At 36.1% G+C, this 15,647-nt stretch overlaps 1 protein-coding gene across 3 annotated transcripts in view; it reads left to right on the forward strand.

Annotated features, from left to right (window-relative positions):
• The window catches only part of LOC103723574 (phosphoinositide phosphatase SAC6), a 48,488-nt gene that overhangs the window by 14,107 nt on the left and 18,734 nt on the right, over positions 1-15,647 (forward strand). For all 3 annotated transcript variants that reach the window (XR_005510780.1, XM_039123856.1, XM_039123857.1), the window contains exons 7-14: positions 5,416-5,472; positions 5,577-5,610; positions 5,687-5,767; positions 5,955-6,061; positions 11,184-11,270; positions 11,390-11,467; positions 14,800-14,870; positions 14,948-15,046. Coding sequence is in view for 2 of the 3 variants with exons in the window: in XM_039123856.1 (XP_038979784.1) it covers positions 5,416-5,472; positions 5,577-5,610; positions 5,687-5,767; positions 5,955-6,061; positions 11,184-11,270; positions 11,390-11,467; positions 14,800-14,870; positions 14,948-15,046 (614 nt within the window). In the remaining variant the exon portion in view is untranslated. The remainder of the gene's footprint in view (positions 1-5,415; positions 5,473-5,576; positions 5,611-5,686; positions 5,768-5,954; positions 6,062-11,183; positions 11,271-11,389; positions 11,468-14,799; positions 14,871-14,947; positions 15,047-15,647) is intronic.

A 15,647-nucleotide genomic window follows, 5' to 3' on the forward strand; every position in this document is an offset into this window, starting at 1 on the left:
CTTTCATTCATACCCGCTTTTGACCGTCCAATTCTTCCTCTAGTTATGGTTTCCATTTTGTTATCACTACTACAGACTACTTCACCACGTGGGTTGAAGCAATACCAATGACCTTAATTGATTGGAGAGGCGTGGCATGCTTCATCTACACATCTTCTTTATTGAATCGGTCTTCCTAAGTCTATAGTCTTAGATAACGGTACCCGAACCGGGGGAATATATGCAACCGGAGTTTAGGATTACTAAAAATTTGAGCACCCCTCCGGTCAATCAAGCTGAGGCCACAAACAAGACCACGCTTAGTATCCTAAGCAAGACTGCTAAGGAGAAAAATGAGGATTGACATTTGAAACCTTAAATACAAGAAAAAACACTCTTTTTACTATGGTTATGTCGAAAGAAGAGAGCTGACCCTAAACAGAGAGAGGAGAACGCAGAGCTTGAAGAAAGAGAGCAGATCACAGAGCTAGCTTTAGCCGAGAACCTATATCTATACTATAGCCCGCAAACCGAAGTTTCGCACCCCACACGGTTGTTCATCAGAGGAACTTTTCGCGAGCTCCCTGGGCAGACATTGCATAAAATCTATCTGGTTGACTGAAGCAGGGATACCCCTTACGGTTCATTACCTCGCCCTCTCTAGTTGAGATTTCCCTTCGGAAGGGGGTCTAGACCAATGTGCCGGTGCTCGTTATCCGGCTTTCGTGTGTCGATCTTTCTGAATCGGTTTCTTGATTTGGTTAGTGTGTTGAGTGATGAAATCCTGTTTCTAATTGAGTTGTTGGTGGCGTGTGAGCCGATCCAGCCCTTGATCCAACAATTGTGAGTGCATTATAGGACCTTTCAGCCTAAAGAAGGGCGGTGGGAGGGGAAGGAAAGGAAGTCCTCCTTACACTTGGTGAGCAAGACCAGTTTTCTTGTTCAAAAAGAATGGATGGCTTGCGAGAAGGACGAACGAGTGGGTCCGCCCGGTCCTTAAGGCAAGGATAAGAGGCGCGAATCAATGTATTGGATGAAATACGGTTCGAAAATAAAAACATCAAAAAATGGTGTTAGTGATCAGTCGGATGCGGGTAGGAGCAATCTCAACAGACGGAATAGTATAGTATACAAAAGAGGAACATCATGTATAGTTCTAGCCTCCATCTCGTGCGTGCAATCATAAAAAAAAACACTTTCCACGGAAGCACACTGGTCAAAAATAACGTTTTAGAAAAAAAAAGATCGGTCGGATCTGAGGCCGGTTGAAAACCAGAAGCAAGTCCCATCTAATTTTGCATTTCAGTTTTGTTAGTTATGGAAGAAAGAGGGGAGTTGGCTCAACATTTTCGGAAGAAAAGAAAGTATGAACTTCAGACAGCTCATTCTGATTGTTACTTGAAGTCTAACAACACTACTTTGCCTTTCTTTATTTTGATATTGGGTCTGCCACAGGAAGATTTAAATTGGATGGACGATCCTTCGACTTCCTTTCATCATCCTAGAAGGAATCCAATTCGACGATCTTAACTACCATCCTTTAGAGGAGTACAGGAAGACCCACTCACGCCATCTAAGATAAATCGAGCAAATCAACTTGACCAACTGCGGAAGGATATCCTCAAATAAGTGAGGAATCTTTATCGCGCGCATGAACTGCCTCTGGTTAAGGATGAGAGGGAATATTCTGTTATGGTTGATTTCTTTCTCTCCGACATCGATCATCCGACCCCTGAAATCTATCTCTCTATAAAAAGAGAGTTAGAACTTTCTGGAACAAACAGCGAAAGGTGGACAAATTTTTATAAAGACTGGACTAGCAAAGAATGGAAGCCGAAGGACTAAAGAATAAAAAGAATGAATTTCTTTTTTTTTAGTAAAGCGGATTTCTCCCGTAACTCTATCATCGTCTTTCTTTGTTAAAGTATGGAATTCTCTCCCAGAGCTGCGGAACTCACGACTCTATTAGAAAGTAGAATGACCAACTTTTACACGAATTTTCAAGTGGATGAGATCGGTCGAGTGGTCTCAGTTGGAGATGGGATTGCACGTGTTTATGGATTGAACGAGATTCAAGCTGGAGAAATGGTGGAATTTGCCAGCGGTGTGAAAGGAATAGCCTTGAATCTTGAGAATGAGAATGTAGGTATTGTTGTCTTTGGTAGTGATACCGCTATTAAAGAAGGAGATCTTGTCAAGCGCACTGGATCTATTGTGGATGTTCCTGCGGGAAAGGCCATGCGGTCGACACCTTGGGAGTACCTATTGATGGAAGAGGGGCTCTAAGCGATCACGAACGAAGACGTGTTGAAGTGAAAGCCCTAGGGATTATTGAACGTAAATCAGTGCACGAACCTATTTATATAATAAAATCTTGCCCAAATCGAAAATTTTGGCATGATCTTTCTTAATTTTGCAAATTTCGAGCTATTTTTTCAAGTTCAAAAAAATAAAAATAGAGAAAATGAGATAGGGGAGAGGAAGCACACCTTATTTAGGCTTGAATTTTCTTCAATCGTGCTGAGTCAGTGTGATTTTGCAAATTGGAAAGAAGGGGGAGCCATTTAGGCGTCTTAAGCCTAAACGAAGCAGAGAAGGAGGCGCTGGGAAGGCCTTCCCAGCACCTTCTTTTAACAAAAGAAGCAAAGGGGGAGGGGGGCTCGGTTCCGAACTGGGTCGACTCGGTGCAAATCGGACGGTTCGCACCGAGTTTGAACGGAACTGGCTGGTTCGGGCCTTTTCCTGCCTGTTCCGGTTGGTTCGAAACTCGTTCCGGCCGGTTCTGGGCCGAAACCATTTTTAATGGGCAAACTGACCCGGTTCTCCACTGGGTCGGCTCGGTACGGGCCTAACCGGGTGGTTTGGTTCGGTTCGGCTTACCTTGTTCAGCTCTCTTGAAAACCGAATCTAGCCTGATTATTTGATTGAGTCTGCAAAATTGTGGTTGCATATGCAGCCATAGGTATTATGTGAGTTGCATATACGTTCACATAATGATAAGGGGGCTGTGTTTACGTTATGCACATATATAGGGAATGTAATGTAGTCAAGGGACTGCACTTGCATATGCATCAACACCATTTTGTAGACCACTGTTATTTCACTCGTTGCTCCAATCATTCTCTTTCTATTCTAGTAAGTTTAAACTGATTGCTCTTCTCTTTCGAGGTTGAATAGGAGGCATATCTATAGAAGTTCCATATTGACGTAATTTTGCTTTTTTAAAATAGTCTTCCAATTACATGGGCACTGATTTGAGAATCAGGTTAGCATGTATATTTGAATATCTATTAGCTAGTTAAAAGCTAAAACAAGATGCACGATGTGTTCTTTTTTCTCTGTCTCACTATTCATTATTACTTCTATAAGGTAGAACATTGAGAGATAATTTTGAATTTAGATAATTCTTTACGTTTAGGGATGGCTTAGGGTCAATGATATCAATTGTTAGAGCCTGAATCATGATTGTGACTCAAAAATTTGTCAAGCTTGACTGGACCTTAACTTTTCCTTGCAACAGTTAGAGGATTGGTATTTGCTACAATAAGACTTGACTTAGAAGTTCCTTGTTTAAGGGAGAAATAATTCCTGCTGCCAGCCTCTATCCTCCAATGAAAATTAAGGCCGTAAGGGGCCCCCAACCCAACGACATGGCCCTACATCCCTAATGTGGTATTTAAGTCATTGTGGTGACAGAACCACATTATTTTAAGCAATTGACAGGGATTGCCTAACATGTGTGCTATCTTACTAAAGTCTTATTATCTCCGACTCCCCATTCTCTTGGGTTAGTGCACAAAGATGGTCTGTGGAGCTTGGGGCATTCAGTGGTGGAGATGGGGAGTGGAAGCAGTTCTAATGATGAATGGTGGTGGCATCTATTTTGGCATGTTCTTTCTCTTCTCGCCTGCCCCTCTTCTTTCTTAGCTCCATTCTTTTGCCTTGTCCTTCATGTGTTGATGCCACCCTCCCCCCCTCCCTCATGTTCATTCATCCATCTCTTGCTTGAAGTTTGTCGGGAGATATAACCAGCTATCTTTGGACGTGTTTCTATCCACTTGGCAAGACAAATCTGCCTCAAATGACATTCTTCATATATTTGGTACATTCTATATAATCACAATTTTTCTGCTGGAAATACTGAAGCCTGCCAAGCAAATTTAATTTTATTATATATTCTTTCAGTATCTTTAACACCCTAGCAGGTAATAAATCAGTCTTTCTCTTGTCGTTGTTATCTTATTGTGCTGAAGAATCACTGAAGATGTTGTTGCTGATAAATTCACAATATGAAAAATGCCTCTCAAATCAGTGCCACCAAGACCGAGGGAGAGATGAGTTCATCATCACCATCTCTTGAAAGGCATTTTTGCATTGCAAATTCCTATAAATTTTCGTCAAAGGGTTGCTGTTAGTGTTGAGTCATTATTATAATTTATAAGTAATCTTTCTCATTATGATGGAAGCGGCAGATATCCTCTATTTTTTTCATTTGCTTAATCCCACCCTGCTTTATGTGCTTATGCATGTATGTGCTAGCTGGTGGATGTATGGACTCCCAGCCAGGTGCACCATTTGTTTGATTTGTGGGAAAATGAGTATATAGTAGCTGTCCATTTTAAACTCTATCTCATGGGGAACCACTAGTTTCGATCTTAAGTAATAAGTTATATGTAATCCCTCTTTCTATTTGCCCCTTTTTGTCCTTTCTCTTAGTTGTATTCTGTAAAAAGTGGGGACCAAAGTGGAGTTGTCTTTTTGTCCTTTCTCTTAGTTGTACTCTGTAAATAGTGGGAACCAAAGTGGACTATGTTTATCAGTGCACATAAATGGAAGAAATCTTAAACACAACATTGCGATTAGTCCATTAGAGCTGTTCATTAAATATCCCACTGGTTGATGAAATCATAACCCCATCAATTAGTCATCCCTCAAGTTTGTAAATCTGCTCTCACATGCTGGATCTAATATTCAGATTCAGTTAAGATTAGAGCTGTCACCATGTTGAATTAGTCATATGCATTTTACAAGCTTCAACTCTCATTCTTCTTTTTTTATTGATTGGTCGTCTTGGATGGCTACTTCTTAAGCATGCATATAAATTGAAAGATGTCCATTTCATGAAGAATGGAGAATAAATAAGATTTCTTGTTATATTATATATTGCTTTTATTTACTGAAGTTCTTCTATTCGAGTATATTTTTTATTTAATTGATCAGGAAACATAATCTCTAGTTTGTTATACATTATTATAGTTCACATCTGAGGTCTGTTCATTCAGTTTTCCCCTTCTTATTTGCCTTTCATCCTCTTGCTCATAAACGTCAATGCTCATTCTACCTTAAATTATCAAGAAGCTTTGCTAGGAAGAAGACTGGTGTTGTTTACTAACAAAATTCTGATTTCTGTTACTTCAAACCATTGTTCTTCAACAGGCAGAACCTAGATTTCTGTGGAATAATTACATGTTGGAACCACTGATCGATAACAATGTGAGAAATGTTTCTTGGCTTCCTCTTCTTCAATGCTGTACCTCAATTCCTTCTGCAATGCATGTCTTTTATGACATATTGACCGTTGATATTTCATTGTGCAGCTGAATCAGTACTTGCTACCTATCGTCCAGGGAAATATCCTTCATTTCTTTGTGCTAGGTTTTGTATTTTACTACATCTTCTTTCTCATCATACCTTAACTGCATATCAGGTTACCAGCATTTTCAAGCAGCTATTGGAACAAATATTGTTGATGTCACTTTGATTTCACGTAGATGCACAAGAAGGACAGGTTGTTGTTGCTTATGAAATGTGGATGTTATCTCTATAGATTTTACTTTCTCCATAAATCATAATTATTCAAGAAAATATTTTATGTATTTTTAATTTTATTGAAGTTTCTAATTTCCAACTGCTACTTATTTTCTCAAATACTCTTTATAACTAATAAAGACAAGGGAAACTATTTATCTCAAAAGGTACTCGGATGTGGAGAAGAGGAGCGGACAGAGATGGCTATGTGGCAAATTTTGTCGAAACTGAACAGATACTACAAGCAAATGGATTAACAGCATCTTTCATCCAAGTAAGTTTTTTTTTTTTTTTGGCTGGGTTAGAAGCCTTACAAGGTTGACTTGTTGAAGTCAAGGACAACATGCTTTCTGGGGCTTGAAGATGTGCAACAGTTAGCACATACAACAGGTAGAAGCGAAAACACTTTTCATGGTGGAATAATACTATTCCAAGGCTGAAAATGCTAATTGGAAACATTGGATGTTAAAATTTGAACATCCACTAGCCAGGAATGTCTTGCTGTCCTAGGCATCCAATGTTCAAACTTATCCCCATTTGACAAAGGTTTTGGGGAGGCAGAAAGCACTTTTTGGCTATCTAAAAGCACTTTTGGATAGTATAGTGGTGTTCGGTAAAAAATCTGAAAGCTATTTTAGCTTTGCGAGAAAGCTGAAAAAAGTCTACTTTCTGGAGCTTCTCTCCAAAAGTACTTTCTGGCAGATGTCAGGAAGCTATTTTAGCTTTAATTATTTTTTTTGGTGACCAAAATGCCCACAAACGCATGTATACTTGATATGATAATCTGTTATATCATATCATATCATATATATTATGATACTATAATATAATATATTATAGTATAATATTATAATAATATAATAATACATTACTGCATCATGCTATCTTATAATAATATTATATTGTATTATGTTATATTCATTATATTGCAGTACTATATTACATTATATTATATTGTAATAATATTATAGTATATAATAATAATCATTATATTATATTATATCATGTCTTTTTATATATATTATTATACTATACTATATAATATTATGCTACATTATAATTATAACAAAATTATTTTAGTTCTACTTTTTTCTTTAGTATCTGTAGTTCTCTTTTCATCAGGTTTTGTATCATATCTTTTCATATTATATTATTATACTATATTAGATAATATTACACTACATTATAATGTAATATAATATTATATCATATATAATATGATATTACATTATAATTATATACTATGCAATATTATTATGTAATAATATTATTATATGATATTATTACGTTATATTATGATAATATTATACTATGCAATAGTACATTACCATACCATATCATAACATATCATATTATATTATTATGCTATACTATGCAATATTATATTACACTATTATAATAGTATTATAATATATTCCTAAAACATATCACAATATATTTCATTACAATAATATTATACCATGTAATAATGTTTTAATATGTAACAATATGTAATATTACATTATATTATATTCTATTGTATAATACTATGTAATGTCCTTTATTGTCATTTTCTCATACTAAAGGCACTCTATCAGTTTGGTTAACAAAAATATGTTAAAGTTCCACAATACTAAAAAATGTAGTTACGAAACAACAAACAACTTTTTATAAAAAGCTCTACTTCTCAAAAGCCGTACTTCCAAAAGCTCCGAAAGCTCTATTACCAACAACAATCCCAAACAGGGCCTTATTCATCACATTTTGAATGGTTAGCTGATACGTTGATAACATACATGGGCTTTGTTATGCCCTATATATTATCATCATGCCATGGGTGGTTAACTGTTATTATTTATGAACTATGTGGACTTTGCATATATATATATATATATATATTGTCTATTGAGTAAATTCTGATTGTCCTTGAAATGTTTTATATTTGGTGAAAATAGTTCAGAGAAGGACATCCTTGTATACCTTTCTCTTTCAGCAACTTTCTATTAAATGAGAGGACTTAATTTATATCATTAATTCGACTTAACTTATATCATTATATTCCTAATGAAAGACAAATGATCTATCAGCTTTGGGCTTTGCAGTTCTTTGTTAATACAATGTAGTCCACTGACAATTGGCCAATCCTATGATCCTACTGTTTTCTGACAAATGTTGAAAATATATTGTTAAATGTGTGCTTAAGGCACGAAGCGGACCTAGGTGCAACCTTAGCGCAATGCTTGCTTCAATGCGAGGAAGCTCCATTGGGCACTAAAATGCATGCATTATGCACTCTTATTGAGATAATAAGGTGCAAAATAAGTGAGCCTTTGTGACGGTGCATGTTGTGTATGTGGTAATAGGTGGCTGCAAGTGTGTCATGTCTTTGCGTATTGCATTCTATGATGATTGTGTTGTGTAAGTGCACAGCGATGCTTGTGCCTTGTGCCTTTTTGTGGCATTGATACATGTATGGATATATGCATGCGTATGCACGTACATATGTATTTACATTTGCATATATTTAAAGGTTTGGAATTTTGACCCCACCACACCATCTTGACCCTATTTTTGACTCTGTATGTTGTAGCATGTCGGCCCGTTTTGATATGGGACCTTGCGCAGATATGGGGGACATACCATGTCTCCTAATGGATCCGTATGTGAACACTACGGAATCAATGCATGAGATTTTCAGCCTTGACTTTTTACGTACATGTATGCATCTGTCTTGTACCTCTAATAACTTTTATTGAAATTTTTTCTCATAATGTGTTGTATTTAGTAATTAGTGAATAAATCCGAAGATTGGTGGCGTAGGAAGACTAGAATCTACACATGGAAATAGACTTCTAATAAAAGGTCCAGCTGCCATTTACTATTTGAGGTGCATATCTTGTAGTTTCCTGTGGTTTCAAAATTTTATTTGTCCAGGCCTTTACTATCATTTTATAGGTTTCTATGGGCAACGAGTTATTCTAGTTATTGTGCAATTAATGTGATTTTGGTTTTCCAATTAATTATGGCATGTTACAATGTTTTCTTTTTGAATTTATAGGGCTGAATATTACTTGGGTACTTAAGTTTTTGAAATTTTGGTGTTCAAACACTTTGAGGGATGAGTCTTGGGTACATGGCTATGCACGGTAGATCCACTGCGCAGCTAGTTGCGGGCGACACATCCAATTATTGCACCGATCCTAAAGTACTTGTAATTCCACCATTAATTCTATGTTGTTAGGCTATTTATGCTAAAAGTGGGAAAATTAAAAAAAATGATGAACTTGGAATTACGCATAATTGGGAGAAAAGAAAAGGCAGAGTCCATCATTTTCTGCCTATCGTCTATATCGTCTAACGCCCACTTATCTGCCGCCAAGATGGTGATGGTGGTAGCTTTGCTCTTTAAATTAACTGAGATTGGCAGAAACTAGGAAAGAAGAGGGAGGATGAAAGAAGAGGAAGAAGAAGAGGAAGAAGAAGAAGAGCAAGAAAGAGGAAGAAAGAAGAAGAAGAAGAAGCCTACTTGTCGCACCGAGCCTCGGGCCGATCTCCTCTTTCGGACCGAAGAGGATCACTCGTCTTGCTCGTAGTTCTGGCCCTTTGCTCGCGGTTCTGGCCCCTTCTTTGCTCGTAGGAGAAGGGGGAAAGAGAGGAGAATAGAGGAGTTGAGAGGGGAAGAAGGGAGAGGAAGAGAGTTCGGGAAGGAGGAAGAAGGGAAGGAAAAAAAAGAAAAGAAAAAAAAGCGTCTGCGCACGGGGCAGCTCGCCTATGTGGGCGCGAGCAAGGAATCGCTCGCCGGCCTGCGAGCGATTCCACACGCAGTGAACCACATCCGTGCGTGGTTCTCCGCACGGGGCAGCAAGCCCACGCGGGGCATTTAATGCCACTCTGTGGCTAAAATGCGGACGTGCACGCGTCGGGTTTTTTTTTTCCGGTTGGCCGGTTCGGTCTCCACCGGTATGTCGGTTCGGTCGGTTCTGCGTACTTTGGTAGCATATAATCAAAGAATGAAATCAACAAAAGAAACAATCAAAGCATCACAAATACCAAAAAATTATTGTAGTTCGATGCTAAACACAACACCTATGTCACTCCCCAAGGTTCCCTCGTGAATTTCACCTCCGCTAATCATATTCAAATGATTTTAACTAGTCGGGTCGCTCCGACCAAAACCTAGCTCTTCCCAAGCTAGACACTCATTTTCTGAGCACGAGTAACCTCTTACACTCCTTTTCAAAGGTAAGGAACAACCTTTTCCAAATTTCAATCCCTTTGAAACTCGACACACCAATATAATGATAATAAAAGAAAAATTCTCTTACAAACTGAAAGCTCCTTGAAAATGTTAAAGCTGCTTTAAGACACAACCATTAGTAACATACTCAGTTGTTTTGTGATCATGAAAAATCAATCCTTTAGGTCAACAATTTGTTAACTGTTTTATAGAAGAATGATGTTCATTTGAGGTGCCCAAAGACACTAAACCAAGGTTTTAACTTTTAAGTCTCGGTATCAGGTCCAGTAAGTAATGGCTGAGGACCTCATCAAAAAAAGGCTAGCATTGGATCCTCAATCTTGCTTAAATACCTAAGACCTTTCCAATGCATAATGAATGTGGGACTAAACATGCTTTCACAGGTCCTTACACACAACTCCTGTTTAAGCCATAGCACCCTTGTCAGGGAAGGGTCCAATTATAATCGCAAAAAATGACTTGATCAGTGACGAAAGGGCCGATGTTTGTCTCCCCTAGTTACAAATGAACCATGGGCTAGGTCATCTATAATACCATTTGTAATAGCCCAAGATCTTATCCAAAAAAGGATACCTAGAAGGTTGTTAGTTGGGGTCATCAGCTTTGCTTAAATACTCAAGACGTCCCCAATGCACAACTAATATGGGACTAAACACATGCGCTTGCACTCCTCGCACCATGATGCTACCTTGTCGTCATGATATGATATGCCAGTTGTACTAGCACACAGAAAGTGCTACAATTGGCATGACTACTTTGTGATCTTTTTTCTGATAAGATAATTGGTGGTAATCTTTGATTCAAGAAACAACAATTCCTCATGAAAATTTTTATTAGTGTCATTTATGTCCTCATAGTTAGAACAATAGTAAGATTGCAATGCACTTTGATTACATAGATGCTCATGGTTCCTATATTTTGCTAAAAATTCTTTACTTGGTTTGTTTGGCAAAATTAAGGGTAAGGGTAATATCTTTTGGTTAATCATCTTGTATATTTAGAGTTATTAGAGTTCAAAACTTTGCTAATATAATTTGTTTGTGTGTATAATAGATTTTCTGCTAGTATACACCTTTGTATTGTATATTATCCATGTTCTGAACATGCATAAAATAAGAAATTTTCGGAAAATGCATATTATATATTTTCATTTTTGTAGGTTCGAGGGTCTATACCATTATTATGGGAGCAGATTGTTGATTTGAGTTATAAACCTAGCTTTGATCTTGTTAAACCTGAGGAGGCGGTGCGTGTTTTGTGATTTATGTATTCCATTTCTTTTGTCATATGGTGTGTGACAAATTTGTGGTTGATACTTTCATAAAGCAATCTGAACTGATTGACATATTGGTTCTCTTTTGGCAGCCTCGTGTAGCTGAACTGCACTTTTTAGATTTGGGTAAGAAGTATGGTTCTGTCTTAGCCATTGACCTGGTCAACAAGGTAATTTGCACTGCAATATGAACTTCCTTAAGTTGGTATTTATCTTTCCAACAACTGATATAGATAGTTATATTTCAGCATATTCCATTTTGTTTGCATGTGAACTTGTATTTTGGATTATGGTATGTTTCTCAACTTTTCTTCTATTCAAAGTCATGTTGGGGAAGAAACATATTTGTGATCATGCTTGAAATCTCATTCAATTGAAGATGGGTATGTTTCTCTCTCTCAAGATGGGTATGTGTTCAGGATCACCATAGTGTGTAATAATTTATCTTTATTTATGCAGCATCATAAAGCTGTTTACAATAATTGTAGCTTTTCTTAGTGGCAATTAAATAACTTAAGAGTGGAAAGATCTATTTTATGATCTATAGTTGTAAGAGTGATTTCTTAAGGACTTAGACCCATTTGGCATTGCTTTTGGAGGATCAAAAATGCTTCTTGGAGGGCTAGGAGCTTTTTTGGGTGATCTTGAGATATTTGATAAAAAAATTTGAAACAACTTTCTGACTCCTCCAAAAGCTCAAAAAGGTCTACTAGGAAACACTCTAATTTGGAGCTTTTGGCCAAAATCTCTACTTTAGATGCAGCGGGAAGTTGTTTTTTAGCAAAAGCTTATCCAAGAGACATATATTCGATTCCGGTAATGGTTTTTTTTTTGAAAAATTAAGGTAAAATACTTTGTATATCCATAATCATTTAAGTTGGTGTCCTTTTATACTTGCAATATGGATGTTAAGAAATGTTGGTGAATATTTATATTGTTATTATGAGTGTGATATATGAACAATTTTATTGTATTTTGTATCTGGGTGAGCAAAATCAAACATTGTTTAAGTTGCTATTAGAATCGAGAACTACCTAGTTTGCTATTATGATATTCTTTGTTACTTGTTAATTACCAATAAAAATAATTATATTATTTAATAAATTATTTAGATTAAAATATTAAAATACTTTATAATCTAGCAATGTGTTATTATAACAAATTTTGATAGTACAATATTATCATATTATCATATTAAAGTAATATGATACTATTATATTATAATAATATTATTTTAATATAATAATATTAAATATTGTTATATAATAAATTAAGAGTTTTTTGATAGTACAAAATTACAAAGAGTTAGACAATTGATTACTCTATGAAAACATGTGGTACAAATGTCTTTCACTATGCAAAGGTTTTGATAGTACTAAACTATTTCAGTTTTCTAGCAAATGGCCGCGGATGTTCGACAACACCTCATATATTTAGTTACCAAATAGCAAATAGTTTTCCGTTAAAAGCTCTACTAGCAAAAGGTCTACTGTCGAAATCTTTATAGGCAAAGCTCTATCACCTTTAGTAATGCCAAATGGGGCTTTAAATCCTTTCTCTCTTATTAAAATTCATAAGAATTCAATTATTTGCAATAGCAACATTGCTTGTCCATAAGGGGCATTGAAGGAGCATCAAGCATAGCAAACAAGATGGTGGAAAAATCCAATGCAAGAATTCCAGTGAATCAAGGAGCTTCAGTAACAAAATTTGGAAGCAAACTTGGGAAATCTTATGACATGACCTTATAAGCTTGAAGAATTGCTTAATCAAGATGAAGATAAAACTACAAGGCACCAAGGCCTAAGGATACATTGTGTAAGAAGAAAAGAAAGCTCTTAGCTTAGGAGTAGGTTGATAGATGGGATGCATGAAGGAAACTCCCAAGTGGTGGTGACATAATTTTGACAATCATGTGCCTAGAAATATGAAGGAAACCAATATTTTAAAAAGCGGAAGCGGTAGGTAGGCATTCAGTCTCCAAATAGCGTGTACATGATTTGTTTTCTTAAAATAATTTTAAAATAATATATGTAGACACATATTATATAATGGTTACAAAATAAACATTTAGTATGCACTTTAACACTATGTCAAGTGCATATTTTAAGATAACATGACATGCTAACCTAACAAAATGCCAATATCATCCTATGAAGTATAATCCATGCTCAAACTTGTAAACTATAAGTTGCAACAAACAATTGCTAGAAGTCTAGAACTAAGTTTAAACTTTGATGTAATAATTCAGTAAGAAAAGTGATAAAATGAGGGTCTAGAGCTAAGTCTAAACCTTGAAGTACATACTTCATAAATGAATATGACAAAACATATGATACATAGCATGCTAATTATGAAAAAGACACTAAAATCAATGGCACTCTTCTCCATAAATGACTTTTCAGATAATGACTCATCATTAGTAGAATCATTATCAACATCCTCGTAACCATCCTCCTCTATCTGCTCATCAATTTGACTAAATATTCATCAATGTCTCCAACTCTAGATCTGGAAGCAAAATCATGACTGACACTTGTGGGCAAGTTCTGCAAAATTGGTACCGGAAACCATATCGGTAAGTTATTGGTTCGGTATGTTATGGTACACATCTAGTACTGACACAGGCTCCCTAGACTTTTTTCTCACTTCCAGACATGGTATTGCTCGAATTTAGATGGTATAGGGTAGTATTGGGTGGTTCCACTTGGTTCAGACTAGTATGAACTGGTTCACCTTATATATAGAATCGGATCTTGGTACCGTACCCATACCTTACTGGTACAGTACTATATAGTTGGTACGGCTCAGTATGCTAGACTATGCCAGGGTCTAAGGCTCCTCCTTGGCTGCAAGGGTTCACTAAATTTGGAAACTAATGAAACCAGACCCGATGCCTCTCCCCTTTTTGCTTTGTCATTCTTTTAAACTTTGAATTAACTGCACATATACTAGTTCATTAACCTCTTCACCTCTAGTGTATATTCCTTTTCTTTGTTTGAATTTACAAATTAAGAGTGGATCAGCTTATCAACATTCAATAGGCTGTAAAATAATGATCAACCAGTTAAGCACTATTAAACCAGTGCTCTTCCTAAGGATTTAAGCAGTTACCTGCTGAAATGTACTCCAGTTCCTCTCACATCTAATAGAGCTACATGTCAAGAAATTTTAGTTTTATTCTTAAATATCATGAATTTTGTAATATCCACGGTGCATTTGTGAATTGATGAATTTTTCAGAGTTATTCTGTAAGGCTATTCTTGACAAACAATTCATGAATTTTGCAAAACTTTGACAAATTCTATGGCTATGGTTTGGATAGGTCTTGAACTCTTGATGGTCGTGCTTAGGTTTATCATTTTACTTGTACATAAATAGTATTATTCCTATACTTTGTATACATTTATGCTTATTCATCTATTTGCATGAAAGCATGTACATTTTTCGATGATTGTCTTTTTGTCCTTAACTCTTCTTTTTTTTTTCTTGTACTTATTAGCATGGTAGCGAGGGACGCTTGAGTGAAAGATTTGCAAATGCTATGCAGCCTATTGTTAGTGAAGATATAAGGTACATCACTTCTATCCTTGGTGTTGTACATAATATTAAAATTATTCGTTCAGCTAACTTTTGTTATATTCTTTTAGATATGTACATTTTGATTTTCATCGAATTTGTGGCCATATCCATTTTGAGCGTCTCTCTCTTCTTTACGATCAAATTGGGGACTACCTCAAGAAGCATGGGTATGTTAATCATGTTTTGTCCATATAGATGGCGTTCTTTTGTTTGTGTTCTTTAATCTGATGCACTCATTGCAACATTAAATTTGATACTTTGATATCATGACCAGGCTATTTAGCATTTATATATTATTGGATGTTCTCCTTGTGCTTCTTTGTAGTTGATGCTTTTGGGTTTTCTCATTGTGATTGATTTGGGTATCGCAAATTAAAATAGTTGGAGTTTGTATCTTTAGTATTCTAATAATTACCTGCTAAGATTTGCAAGTATGCTCATTGCATTCTAGAGTTAGGATTGGCACCGATGCATGGCTGATTTATACTAATATACAAGCTTTATGAGAAAAGTTCTTTCATGTCCTCATGAAATTTTGAGAAGACTACTGTAACGTTTTTGAGGAGTGCAATTGGATTTCTAAGCTTACATACCTTCATCTTGTCTTGAATGTTAAAACCCAGGTTCACAGTCCTGGTACTGGATTGCATAATTGTAGGAGACTAGTATGATACAAATCAATACCATACTGTATCAATACCATACTGTATTGAACCATGTTGTACACGGTTAAAAAAATTTGGCAAAATTTTATCACAAAATTTAAAA

This window comes from Phoenix dactylifera, chromosome 2 (assembly GCF_009389715.1).
Source record: "Phoenix dactylifera cultivar Barhee BC4 chromosome 2, palm_55x_up_171113_PBpolish2nd_filt_p, whole genome shotgun sequence".
NCBI classification, from domain to species: Eukaryota; Viridiplantae; Streptophyta; class Magnoliopsida; order Arecales; family Arecaceae; genus Phoenix; species Phoenix dactylifera.